The sequence below is a fragment of the Schistocerca nitens genome, chromosome 1, assembly GCF_023898315.1.
Source record: "Schistocerca nitens isolate TAMUIC-IGC-003100 chromosome 1, iqSchNite1.1, whole genome shotgun sequence".
NCBI lineage: Eukaryota > Metazoa > Arthropoda > Insecta > Orthoptera > Acrididae > Schistocerca > Schistocerca nitens.
In genome coordinates this window covers 1,307,506,265-1,307,519,581 of record NC_064614.1, presented here as the reverse complement: position 1 = coordinate 1,307,519,581, position 13,317 = coordinate 1,307,506,265, and the positions used below count along the sequence as shown (strand labels likewise).

The window sequence follows — 13,317 nt, the reverse complement described above, 5'->3', positions numbered from 1 at the left end:
ATTGGGGAGCCGGCTCTCTGTTCTTGGATTTTTTAAGGATACGGGATAAGGGCATCGCTGTAGGTTTTCGCGTGCTAAATTGCGGGGTGTCGGTGCCGTCCTAGGGCTAGACTTGTGATGTATGTTATGTTGAAAGGGAATTAACTGTACCAAACTTAAGAGAGCTTTTAGTTTGTTTTAGGTCTGTACATGGAATGATGTTGATATTTTGTCGATTGCGGCAGTAACTTCCTGCGTGAGGAGATCCTCTGAGGGACTTGTATTGTACTGTTGCAGTGCAGTCCATCTGAAACGTGCTGCTTAAAACTTGGGACTGCAGCTCTCTTGTGTTATATATTACTGTTTAATCTTAAATGTCTTGGATGTAATATGGTTGTTGAGGATTATGTAATTAATTTTGATCGCTGGTTCAAAAAAAGGAAGTATTTCGTTTTGAAATATGTGCTCGGTCAGAGCCTATTTAAATATGATTTTAACTCATCATTCAAATTTTCTAGTCTCGCTTTCTTTAAAGGCTTTCAGTTAAATGATTGCTATTTGCCTGTTTAAATTTTTGAGTGACTTAAAGGAAAAGAATATTATTTTGTAATTTGTATTGATTGTTCCTTTTGGGTGATACCTGACTTGTGTGTTCAACAAATGAGTGTGTAGTCAATGGTGATGCACTGTTCTATTGCTAGCCTACCCCCTTCCACTCCACAGCCTATTGAGCTGCTTTGTCTCGTGTGTGCGGCTGGGGGGCGGGGGGGGGGGGGGGGCAAGGCCAGTCCATTCGCTGAATCTCCTCTCGCTCCAACTGTTGCTCCACCTGTGCCGTCCGATGCGGTTGCGCACTGTCATAGAAACAAAGACGTCACGGACGAATACAGCCACGGGGGAAGGAGTGTACTGCGATCGGAGAGTGTGCAGTGTTCAGAGATTTGGAAGTGGGCGGGCCCGTGCGACGTCGTGTCTTCCGTCACCACGGGACCCGGACTACTAAAACGACCACGCTGGACAGTGTTACTGGGTGTATCGCGTTTTCCCGCCTCTCGGCACACGAGAGTGCGTCCAGAATTACTACGGAGACTGAGTCGAGCCCTCTCGTCGTCGGCCCACTCCCTGTGCTCTCGGCAACACCGCACATCTTTGAACACGACGCACCGTTACCGAGATGCCTGCTCCTTCAGCACACGTGTTTTCGGGCGGGTGCATTCGGCCGTGACGTCTCGTTCACGGACGACAGTGCACGATCGCAGGTGGAGGAGTTGTAACGGTGCGGCCTGTCCGTTCCCCGTGGAAAACGCGAGGGGTGCAGTCGGGAGGCGGGCTGCGGCGCACCATAGTGCAGCGACGGCGCCGCTGGAGCCGCAGGGCGCCCTCCGCGAGGACTCCTCGCGAGCCTGGTTGGCGCACGGGAGACGTTGCACAGGGAGCCCTACTGCGGCCCGTAATATGCCTGGGGCCACGGTACATCGCGGTGACTCCAGTGTAATTATTGTACTTCACTAAGAGTGTCGTCTCATTACGTATTTCTTCGAGTTACCTTCTATACTACACTACAGCAGTACTTTCTATATATCGCGCGAGTTCCATCGATCTATGTCAGTTGGGAACGATACATCGCGCGAAAGTTACTTTGGTGCTTGAGATTTTTTTACGACTGAGGTGAAACTCGCAGACCGGCAACTCTCCGTTGCCTCAGCGTGAGTCGTTATCGTATTTAGCCCTGTTAACTGACCGACATCTTACCTGGAATAAACACATTAAAAAGGCCGCAAATATAGGCTGTACTTTCTCTCCCGAAGGGTGTACGAAGTGGGTTGCAAACTGCTCTTCCGGCGCCACCTTATACTTCCAGTCGTCCTGTACTATCGGGAGCGCGGCCCATGGCGGCAGATGCCTCTCTTAAACTCTCCGGCACTTTCAAAAATAACGCTTTTACGATAATATCGAGCGCTGAAGATACGTCGCCCACCATTTACACCCTCATCCACTTCGTAGAAATGTACAGATAACCGTTGCCCCACACGTCTTATCCTGACATAGACATCTAGACAGTCAGATGGCTACTTGCCGTCCTTCTTGCTGGCCTTGGTGAGGCACAGCTTGAGCGTCTGCGCGTGCGCGGCGCCGTGCGGGGGCGGCGGCGGCGGCGGGCAGCCGGGCAGCACGACGCGCCGGCGCACCGCCAGCGACACCGTCGACCCGGAGTCGCGCAGCACCTGCACCGCCGTCGCGTACTCCACGTTCTCCAGCGACACGCCGTTCGCCGAGATGATGCGGTCGTTCACCCTGCAACAGCGTGTAACAGCAACGACTCTGTAATATTGTACATGTAAGTAATTCTTCCCGTCTGATTATTCAATTAACTTGTGTAATTGATGTTCTGAATCCAATTTTTTTTTTTGTTTCACGCCATTGTGTTAAGAAAACGGTAAATAAGTTTCAATGTGAATATTAATGTTGATGTCAAATGTCAAGCAATATTGTAACAGAATTGAAATGTAACCAATGTTGAAACTGTTCTAAGATGTTTAATTGTAACTGTGCGTCTGGTCCATACTTAGGCAATGTGTTAGGATATGTAGAATGCAAAACCTCGGGTGAATACCCGGTCTGTCAGGGAGCGGTAAAAGGTGGATGGCAGCCGAGCGCGGGAAAATGCGCGCGGGCACTGCACGGCACAACGGGCTCAGCAGTAGTAGTTGGCGTTTGGCACTGGTTTGAGCAACACCTTCCGGAGCGAGGAGGCTCTCCTGGAAGACATAGCTTCACTGAGCCTCGAGTATGCCGCTCCAACGCCCACACATCATGGCAAAATTCCATAGGCACTAAATGGAAAAGTATTGCGACGCTAAGAAGAAATAAAGTACCGATACGTCAAGAACCATAGCTGTGGTTGTATGTGTGCTCTGCGCCTCGCCATCTCGCCGCCCGCCAACCGCCGCATCGATATTAGCAGGTTGAAACTTTTAGTACTGTATTCGTATGTATCAGAGAGTGAACTGTGCAATAATAACCTAAATTTTACCAGAACTTTCCCATCATTTAATTATCCTCACAACTAATCTAGACAGGGTCCTTTCCAAATGTTGTGCAATCCGAGTGTTTTGTTAATGAACCAGTAAATGAATAACGAAGGTCTAAGAAGTTGAAAGATAACTTTAGTATTGATATAGTAATGATGTTTATTATTTCGAGACAGATGTAAACGTATTTAATTGACCAGTAAATAAGATGAAAAGAGTAGTAACTTATATACTGGAAATCTTGAACGCATAATAAATTCAGTAATCATTTTTTTTTTAATACAGCGATCATAACAGTTTCAGGGTCTCCCCCCCCCCCCCTTCATTTATTTGAATTCTGTTCTAAATTGGTTTGACCAGCAAAAGTTAAAAGTCAAAATTTATCAGTGTTTTATCTTTAACAAAATTGACATTTCGTGTGTGGCACGAAAGTGCTATTTCTAGGGTAACCTATGCCCGATTTTAATCAGATTAATAGACAGTATAAAGTTTTGTAGTATACATTATAGTGTAGGGTTATGTATTCATGGTTTTTCCATATCAGTACAGATCGTGAAACTATCAGTTCAATAGATTTTCTGGTTCTAAAATTCTACTATATTATGCAGTGTTACTACTTGTTGTTTTGCATGAATATCTACCAACTTGTACAGGGAAGAAACTCAGTTAATGCCTAATTAGGCTGGCGACCGTATTATTATCAAATTGCTTTGGTCCATCCTGACGTGTAATTGCATTTCGAACTTGCTTGACGGGTACACGTGGTCGATATCTATAGGAAAATCCTCTCTCTTAAGGTGAACCCCGCTCACTTACCACAGCACAGGCTTTAACGAGTACTGTGCCAGGGATTACAAACGCCGCACCCGTCTCCACACAGTCTCCACAAATTTTTTTGTTTTCACTTACTACTCTATACCCACGTTAACCCCTCCAAAACAGTCTCCGATACACTTATGCCGGTGATTTTTCTAACCGCTGAAATATTTGTGCAAGTCAGTCTTCGGGATAGAATTTAGATCTCTCAGCGCTGCCTTTTAAATCACATTTATGCCCGTAAAAGGACGGACCCTTTAAAGCTGTCTCCATTTTAGGGCGAAACGATACGGAAGCTGGGGCATCACTAAACGCCGTATCCACAAATAAAGAATCTATTTTCTACAAATAGTGATAGAACTTCCAATATTTGTTACGCTACCGGTTTATTAGTGATTACTTTCAACACGTTCACCACCGATATCACGAGACGCTTCCTATTTTTGAGCAGTGGCGCGGAACACGTTCTGAAGCATTTGGCAGCAGCAGTAGCTCGTGCAGTGTGGTTCCTGACCTGCCGCAGTGAGGTGTTGCGTCGGCTGAACACACGTCCTTCGATAAATCCCCAAACAAATATGTCCGTCGGTGTGACGTCAGGTGATCGTACTGCCCACGGCGAGGGACCTCCACGTGCAACCCGTCGCCCAGGGAACTCGGAATTCCGGGACGTGCCAACATCTGAGGCATAAAGAGACGGCGCCCCGTCTCGCTGAAAGTAAACTGTATCCCGAAATCGATCCCGGATAAGCTGTGGCAACAAAAAAATTGAGAGCATGCTGATCCGTGGCGCTCGTTACTGGCGCGCCAGTCTCTTGGCTGTCCATTATCGATCCTTCGATGTTTCTTATCTTTGCTTGCCTTGTTGTTTTCCGCATTCGCGGGGCGAGTGTCAGTCGACGTTTGCTCGGGCTACCTGCTGAGACGCCGCGAGGTACGAGGTGGGAAGCAACCACGTATATGTGGAGTTGGTTGTACGCGGTCTGCCGGTTCAGGATGGAGGATATGTGTTGGCTGCCTGCCTGTCTGCTCTCCTGATTTTGCTCGCCGTGCCTTGCGACCGCCTAGCTTGGGTTGCTGCCTGGTGTATCCTACACGAGCCATACCGGACGTCCAGCAGAAGTTAAACAGCCTTGTGTTTCTTTTAAAGAACAGGAGGAAATGTATAAGACCTTTTGTAACCAATTTCTGTGGCCTCTTAAGTGTGGCCTTAGCATTTACACTGCCTTTGGGGAGAGCTAATTTAATAGTTGGGGTTCCCTGTCCTTTATAATCTTTTGGGGGTTTTATTTGAATTTTCTCTTTGGGGTTTGTGGTGTCACCGCCAGACACCACACTTGCTAGGTGGTAGCCTTTAAATCGGCCGCGGTCCATTAGTATACGTCGGACCCGCGTGTCGCCACTGTCAGTGATTGCAGACCGAGCGCCACCACACAGCAGGTCTAGAGAGACTTCCTAGCACTCGCCCCAGTTGTACAGCCGACTTTGCTAGCGAAGCTACACTGACCAATACGCTCTCATTTGCCGAGACGATAGTTAGCATAGCCTTCAGCTACGTCATTTGCTACGACCTAGCAAGGCGCCATTTTCAATAGATAGTTAACTTGTGATGCCTGTACAGTCAGACCGATGTACACCACTTATGGATTAAAGTTAAGTATTACATCAACTACGTACTTTATTTGCTACTATTAATTCCCTTAACTGTTCCACACCTCGCGCCACGGTGTTGCCTCTTCTGCCAACACTTCATTTGGCGACGAGTCTTAAAAGAGTCTTCTTCTTTATACTTGCATAAATTACTTGTGTCATGGCTTCGCCACAATCTCCAGATGTACTGTCCAAATTTTATCGCTTGCAGAACCAGCAGACGCAGGCGTTCTTGGATGCCCTTGGACAGCTCGTCCAGGGTCAACGTGCAATGCAAAACGATGCGGCCGCCGCCGCTCCACCGCTACCGCAGCCACAACACGCAGTTGCACCACCTTTTCGTCCTTTTGATGCGGCACTGGAAAGCTGGACGGAGTGGTCACGCCAATTTGGATTCCATCTCGCCGCCTACAGAATTCAAGGTAACGAGCGACAGCCTTTTTTGTTAGCATCCGTCGGGGTGAACATGTACCGTGTGATAGTGAACTTATTTCCCCGACGCGACGTAGCAGTTCTGTCCTACGAAGAAATTTTGTCGGCATTAGATGCCTATTTCAGAGAATCAGTCAATGTTGTTGCAAAAAGGTATACCTTCTTTCGTACAAAACGTACGGCCGGTCAGACTAATCGGGAGTTGGTTGCAACCTTGCAAGGCCTTACTAGCGATTGTGCTTTTGAGTGTGAATGTGGACTCCTTTATTCAGATACTATGGTGCGTGATGCAATTGCACAGAACGTTTCTGATGTTCGTATAAGGGAACAGATTTTGAAACTAGTCAATCCCTCCCTTCAACAAGTGATAGACATATTGGATAGGCAAGACACACTTGACTTTGCTCGGGAATCATTTGAAACTTCGCCAGCCGTGTGTCACATTAACCGGCCCGCCGGGCGCGCTGCACGGAACAGTAAACAGCCCTCGCGCCCGTCCGCACAGCTGCCGCCAAGCTCTCCAAAACGTGTGCCGCGCCAGCAAGCAAATGCAGTGCTAAAGTCATGCCCGCGGTTCGCAACTAGACATTCGCGTGACAATTGCCCGTCACGCCAAGCTGTTTGCTTTTTTCTGTAATAAAACAGGACATGTTCAGAGTGTTTGCCAGAAAAAGCTCAGATTGGACACTCACAACCGTTCCAGGCCCTTTGCTTCGCACCGGAATCAAACCAATAATACTCAGGCTCGTGAACCTTCGCCCATGGACATTCATGTAGTTCATTCCACTCCGCCCAGTGCCACTCCTTCTAACAGTGACTGTGTTCGTCCCACAAATAGTGTGCGTCGACATCGACGGAAATCCCGTCACGTCGCAAGTGATTCTGTACTAGTGTCAGTTAACGGTGCACGAGACAGTCGCTCTTGTCGTCAGCAGGACAATAAACGTTTTGTAGATTTGGACTTTCATGGCAAGGTCATACCGTTCCAGCTCAATACCGGAGCTGCAGTTTCACTAATCAATAACGACACATGCAAACAACTGGGCACACCTCCATTGTGTGCCGCAAATGTTCAGTTAAATAGTTATTCCGGTCAGAATATCCCTGTGTTAGGACAGTGCAGCCTTCTTGCAACATACAAGGGACAAACAAAACTTGTGTCATTTTACGTTCTTCGTTCTTCTTCTGCAGTGAACTTGTTTGGTTTAGATTTATTTCAGTTGTTTAACTTGTCTATAGTCAATCAGGTCCTATCAGTGAACCAGACTGTGCCTTCAGCCAGTGTTTCTCGTCTATGTGAAGAATTTGCTGACATTTTTGCACCCGGCCTTGGTTGCGCAAAGAACTATGAAGCACATTTGGAACTGAAAGTAAACGCGCAACCAAAATTTTTCCGAGCGCGCAATGTTCCCCACGCATTGCATGATGAGGTCGCAAGAACATTACACGATTTGGAATCACAAGGTGTGATTGAACGTGTGCAGGCTTCTCTCTGGGCATCACCCTTAGTAATTTTGCTAAAACCTTCCGGAAAATTGAGACTTTGTGTGGACTTCAAGGCAACGGTGAATCCACAACTAGTGATTGCAACTTATCCTTTACCCCGCCCGGAAGATCTTTTTGACAAACTGTGCCCGGGTAAATATTTTTCGAAGTTGGACCTCGCAGATGAGTACTTGCAAATACCGGTGGACGAAGAATCCCAGCGCGTTTTGGTGGTTAACACGCATCTTGGTTTGTATAGATTTAAAAGACTGCCATTCCGGTGTGCATACGCCCCTGCATTGTTTCAGCAATATCTGCAAACTGTTTGTGCGTCGGTCCCTACTGCAGCAAACTATCTGGACGATATTGTGATCTCCAGAAAGACAGAAGAAGAACATTTAGCCAATCTCAGAACATTATTTCAGGTCTTGCGACAAAATGGTCTTCGCTTGCGGAAGGACAAATGTGTGTTTTTTGCTCGTGTCTTACCCTATCTGGGACATCCCAGTCCAGAGCACCTCCGTGCCATACAAGACTTGCCTTCGCCGCAGAATTTGAAGCAGCTACAGAGTGTGCTGGGAAAAATCAACTATTATCATAAATATGTTCCCCATTCCTCTTCCATTTCAGCTCCGCTTCATCGCTTACGCCGTAAAGGTGTTCCGTTCGTCTGGACGACGGAATGCGAACGCGCATTTCGCCAGTTGAAATCGGCGTTGCTTTCAAATACTTGCCTTACGCCATTCGATCCCCAGAAACCCCTTTTGTTGATGGTCGATGCATCGGATTTCGGGATCGGTGCTGTACTTGCGCACAAAGTTGGATCGCATGATCGCCCTAGTGCCTTTGCGTCCAAATTGCTCTCGTCTGCGCAAAGAAATTATTCACAGATCGAGAAAGAAGCTTTGGCTCTCGTATTTGGTGTTCCAAAGTTTCATGCTTTCTTGTATGGTCGTCACTTTACCATCATCACAGACCACAAACCTTTGACATCGCTTTTTCATCCGAACAAGCCTGTACCTCCACGTACAGCGCGGAAATTCATTCGCTGGTCTATTTTCCTCTCGCAGTACCGCTACGATATCTTGTATCGGTCCACTGCTAAGCACGGAAACGCTGATGCGTTGTCCCGTTTACCTGTTGCTGAGGATAGAGCATTCGATTCCTCCGAACTTGCTTGCATGTTCCTTGATTCGGAAACCAATGACGTGATCGAATCGTTTCCGATTGATTTTCGTTGTGTAGCTACAGCCACTGCTGCTGACCCTGTCCTTGCTACCGTTTTGCGTTTTGTTGCTACGCAATGGCCGTTGTCAAAGTCACGGATCGAGGATCCGTTGGTTCGCCGATTTTTTGCTCACAAGGAGAGACTTTTTGTTCGACGTGGTGTTTTGCTGTTGCGTTCTGATAATGATCAGTCCAGGGTCGTGGTCCCACGTTCGTTACAGTGCTCTGTCTTACGGCTTCTCCACCAAGGTCATTGGGGTATAGTGCGAACGAAACAACTTGCTCGTCAGCACTGTACTTGGTTCGGAATCGATGCTGCGATTACGAATATGTGCTCTTCTTGTATGGCGTGTGCCGAACAACAATCTGCACCACCGCGGAAATTCTTTGCATGGCCGAAAGCCACTTCCCCTTGGCAACGCTTGCACATCGCTTTTGCTGGTCCATTCTGGAATGCTCGATGGTTGGTTGTGGTCGATTCCTTCAGTAATTTTCCTTTTGTTGTACGGATGTCTTCCACGACGTCATCTGCCACCATCCAAGCGTTATCCGCTATCTTTTGCATTGAAGGTCTTCCGCAGACTATTGTTTCCGACAATGGCCCACAATTCATGTCCGCAGAATTTCAGTCATTCTGCAAGGCCAATGGTATTCAACATCTGACATCCGCGCCGTTTTCGCCTCAGTCAAACGGTGCCGCTGAACGATTGGTCAGGACTTTCAAGTCACAGATGTTGAAGTTGAAAGAGTCGCATTCTCGGGAGGACGCGTTGTTGCTCTTCTTGTCTTCGTATCGCTCTCAGCCCTGAGATGGTCGCTCGCCGGCTGAGTTGCTCCACGGTCGTCCTCATCGAACCTTGATGTCTTTGCTGTATCCGCCGCATCAGGTTCCTGTGCAGCGGCAGCCACCTGTTTTTGCTCCAGGCGACGTTGTATACTATCGCAACTATCGAGGTTCACGGCGTTGGCTCGCAGGGCGCATTCTTCGCTGCCTTGGCCGCGCTATGTATCTGGTTTTGGGGGCCTCTGGTGAGGTGCGTCGGCATCTCAATCAGCTGCGCCTCTGTCGTCGCACGGGTTCTGCCGCTCCCCGTCTGCTTTCAGCGACGGTGCCGTCAGGTCAGCGCCCTGGGGACCCATCTACTGGCTCGCCTCATCCCCAGGTGTTACCGACGCTGCCTTCCATTTTGCCCCATGGCGACGCGCCGCCGCCGCCGCCTGTTCTCCCGCCGGCGACGGCCGCAGTGGACGCTTCGCTCCAACCTCCAAGCGCCTCCCTGGGTCACGCGCCGCCGATCGCTTCCCGTGACCAGCTGTCCTCCGCTATGGAACTCTTGCCCGCTCCGGACCAGATGTCGTCTTCGCCCGTCGGCTGCCCCGACGCGATGGAGGTCGACCCTTCGGCCCCTCCTGTCTCTCTACGGGCGCATACACCGCATGTTGGCGTGCACCCTGGACTAGGTTTTCAGGCGTTTCCTAGCTCCCCTCGGACCGAAGGGCCGGGTGCGGGTGGCACAGCCTCGCCTGTTGTTAGGCTCCCCACCTCGTCGTATACGTCAACATGGGGTCCTCCCCACGGCGGGCGGAAGCCTTATAACACAACCGTACGCCGATTTGCGGGGGAGGAATGTGGTGTCACCGCCAGACACCACACTTGCTAGGTGGTAGCCTTTAAATCGGCCGCGGTCCATTAGTATACGTCGGACCCGCGTGTCGCCACTGTCAGTGATTGCAGACCGAGCGCCACCACACGGCAGATCTCGAGAGACTTACTAGCTCTCGCCCCAGTTGTACAGCCGACTTTGCTAGCGAAGCTACACTGACCAATACGCTCTCATTTGCCGAGACGATAGTTAGCATAGCCTTCAGCTACGTCATTTGCTACGACCTAGCAAGGCGCCATTTTCAATAGATAGTTAACTTGTGATGCCTGTACCGTCAGACCGATGTACACCACTTATGGATTAAAGTTAAGTATTACATCAACTACGTACTTTATTTGCTACTATTAATTCCCTTAACTGTTCCACACCTCGCGCCACGGTGTTGCCTCTTCTGCCAACACTTCAGGGTTCCTTCCCTGTGCTTGGTTAAATGTTTACTTGTATAGCGGGAAGTGACTCCTGGTTAAAACTCAGAGAAGGTGTTTGATGTTACTGCCGCCTCCGGCATTCGTCTCTTCAATTAAGTGTTGTCATCCATTCGACCGACCTGGTGTCACTCCTCGTTAATTAATGCTGGTTTATGGGTACTTAATTTTGAATTGGCCATTTGAATCAATATTTTGGAGCGCAGTATAGCACTAAGGCAACCTCATTGTATACCACCTTGTGCCCCGGTCTAGTACCTTAATTTTCAGTGGCACGAGTTAGCTCCACTACCGGTTTTACTGATGTGCTCCCTTCAAAATCTTGCCTTGTATAAGTTTGCCCCACGTGTGTCTGGGAACACAGAGATGAGCTTTAGTGTGACTTCAGTGCTAGTCAGTTAATGGAATCTTCATTTTGTCTTGGCTTCCACTGAAAAGTTTGAGTAGAGCGTAGTGTGTTTGATTTGTTATTCATTTAATTACTGTAAATTTGTTTATTAAATGGGGAGCGAGACATTTAAAGACTGTTGGTATTAACTCCCCTAGTTGCTGGGTGTTGCTAATTCGTTCCAGATGGCCTACTACTTATTCAATGGCAAGGCTGTTGATTAGTTGGTTACTGTGAGTACAAATTCTCGCTATTTATTTGCTGCCGAAATTGTCCAAGTGTCTGTGTCGTGATTCAATCACTAGCTACGTGTTTGAGCTAAATTGATATAAACCTTACATTGCCTCCTTAAAATTTGTTGCCAGCAGAAACCCTTAAGAGATCTAAGTGTCACTTCTTCCTCCAAGTGCACCGCAACACCTCGTGTACCGTCGTGCGCGGAATGTTCAGTTCCACTGACAGACGCCGCACCTTTCATTGGATGTTCAGCCTTCCGTTGTAGGTTGACGGACGACCTCGTCCGGGCTCTCTTGCTAGCGGCCAAGTGCACCTCAACTTCTTTATCAATGAGCGTTTTTTTTTTTTTAAAAAAAAGAATCGGTGGGAACTTCGCGATGGAATTTGCGCTGAAACCTCACCCGAATGTCATCGTACAACGACCTCCGTAGCCTCCACGTCACAATCGTGATCTTCTGTCCTACGGTAAACGTTTTGCACACTCACACTACAAACAATGAAACACGTGTTTCATTGATGGCATGCGATTACTGCACAATGTCAGGTAGCAAAGTAGACACAAAATATGTTACTTGCGCCAGTAATGAATTAACAAATACAACCCACTCGTTAAGTATGTATTTGTAGAAAATAGATACTTAATTTCTCGACACCCTGTAGTACCGCTTTGGGCCAAAATTTCACGAACGGTCAACGAACAGTCAACTCGTGCATTTCTGTGCTGCAAATTCCATCATTTGTTTCGCCACAAAGCCGGTGTTTCTTTCCGGATTCCTTCAGTCAAGCGGCAGTAGACATTATTGATCGTTCGATCTCAGGCAAGAACTAATGGTACACTTCGCAGTAAACAATCGTTAAACGCAGAGAACGTAACGTTCATATTTGAGCGCTCTTGTCGAGATTTTTTCGGTCTCGGCGACCCACAATACTGTCCGATATAGATATTGCAGAATTGGGACTGGTTGACACGGGCAACGTTATTCCACAAGTCCTAAGAAAAAGAACAAATGTATCACACAGACTTAAATAATTTCCCATTAAAGAAATTACACCTTTAACTACAGTTAAAGTGTTATGTGCACGGAAAAGAAAACTGGAAATGGAAGACATCGAAGTAAAGAAAAGAAAATTAGAGTATACAGATAAGACAACTCCTATAAAGGAAGAATATAAGCTGCAAATGGAAAGCCGACCGGAATGGCCGTGCGGTTCTAAGCGCTTCAGTCCGGAAGCGCGCGACTGCTACGGTTGCAGGTTCGAATCCTGCTTCGGGCATGGATGTGTGTGATGTCCTTATGTTAGTTAGGTTTAAGTAGTCCTAAGTTCTAGGCGACTGATGACCTCAGAAGTTAGATCGCATAGTGCTCAGAGCCATTTGAACCATTTTTTTGCAAATGGAAAAGGAAGAGGCTAGAGCGGATGTACAGGCTAGGTTTACGTATGGCTTTAAACACAGAATATGGAGAAATCTAGCTACGATTAGGGAATACAAGATAATAGGGCTTTACCGTAAAGAGCAGTGCTAAGTCGCCATATGTTGGAGTACTGGCCGAAAACGACGGACTGGAGGATGTTTACTATGTTAAAAGACACACGAAAAATCTGTTTATCAAACTCCATTCCTCCTTAGAGCTGCTTAAAAAGGATGCATACATTATATCGAAGTGCAGTGGGCTCCATGTCAAACACTTAGCAACAGAACAACCGTTTGCAGAGCTTAAAACCAACGGAATAACAACCTTTAATAGCAATTCGTTTGCAAGAGTTGTAAACAAAGTTCCATACCGAAATACCGCAAGAATGTGCAGCAGAAGAACTTGCAGCTTACAGCCAGGAGGATGTGGAGTGTCATAACAACAGTGTCATACAGGAAATAAGAGGAAAAATTGAAGTCCCCGAATGTTCTCGTCTAGAAAAACTGCCAGAAGGAACAGAACTAATTGTCAATGCCATAAAAGAGGTAGTTTAGAGGAAAAAAATTAGAT

The 13,317-nt window shown here is 47.6% G+C and overlaps 1 protein-coding gene across 5 annotated transcripts in view; it reads right to left on the bottom strand.

Annotated features, from left to right (window-relative positions):
- LOC126202545 (tight junction protein ZO-1) overlaps positions 1-13,317 on the bottom strand; it is a 731,102-nt gene that overhangs the window by 359,718 nt on the left and 358,067 nt on the right. For all 5 annotated transcript variants that reach the window (XM_049936877.1, XM_049936873.1, XM_049936876.1 and 2 more), the window contains exon 3: positions 2,057-2,274. In XM_049936877.1, the coding sequence (XP_049792834.1) occupies positions 2,057-2,274 (218 nt within the window). The remainder of the gene's footprint in view (positions 1-2,056; positions 2,275-13,317) is intronic.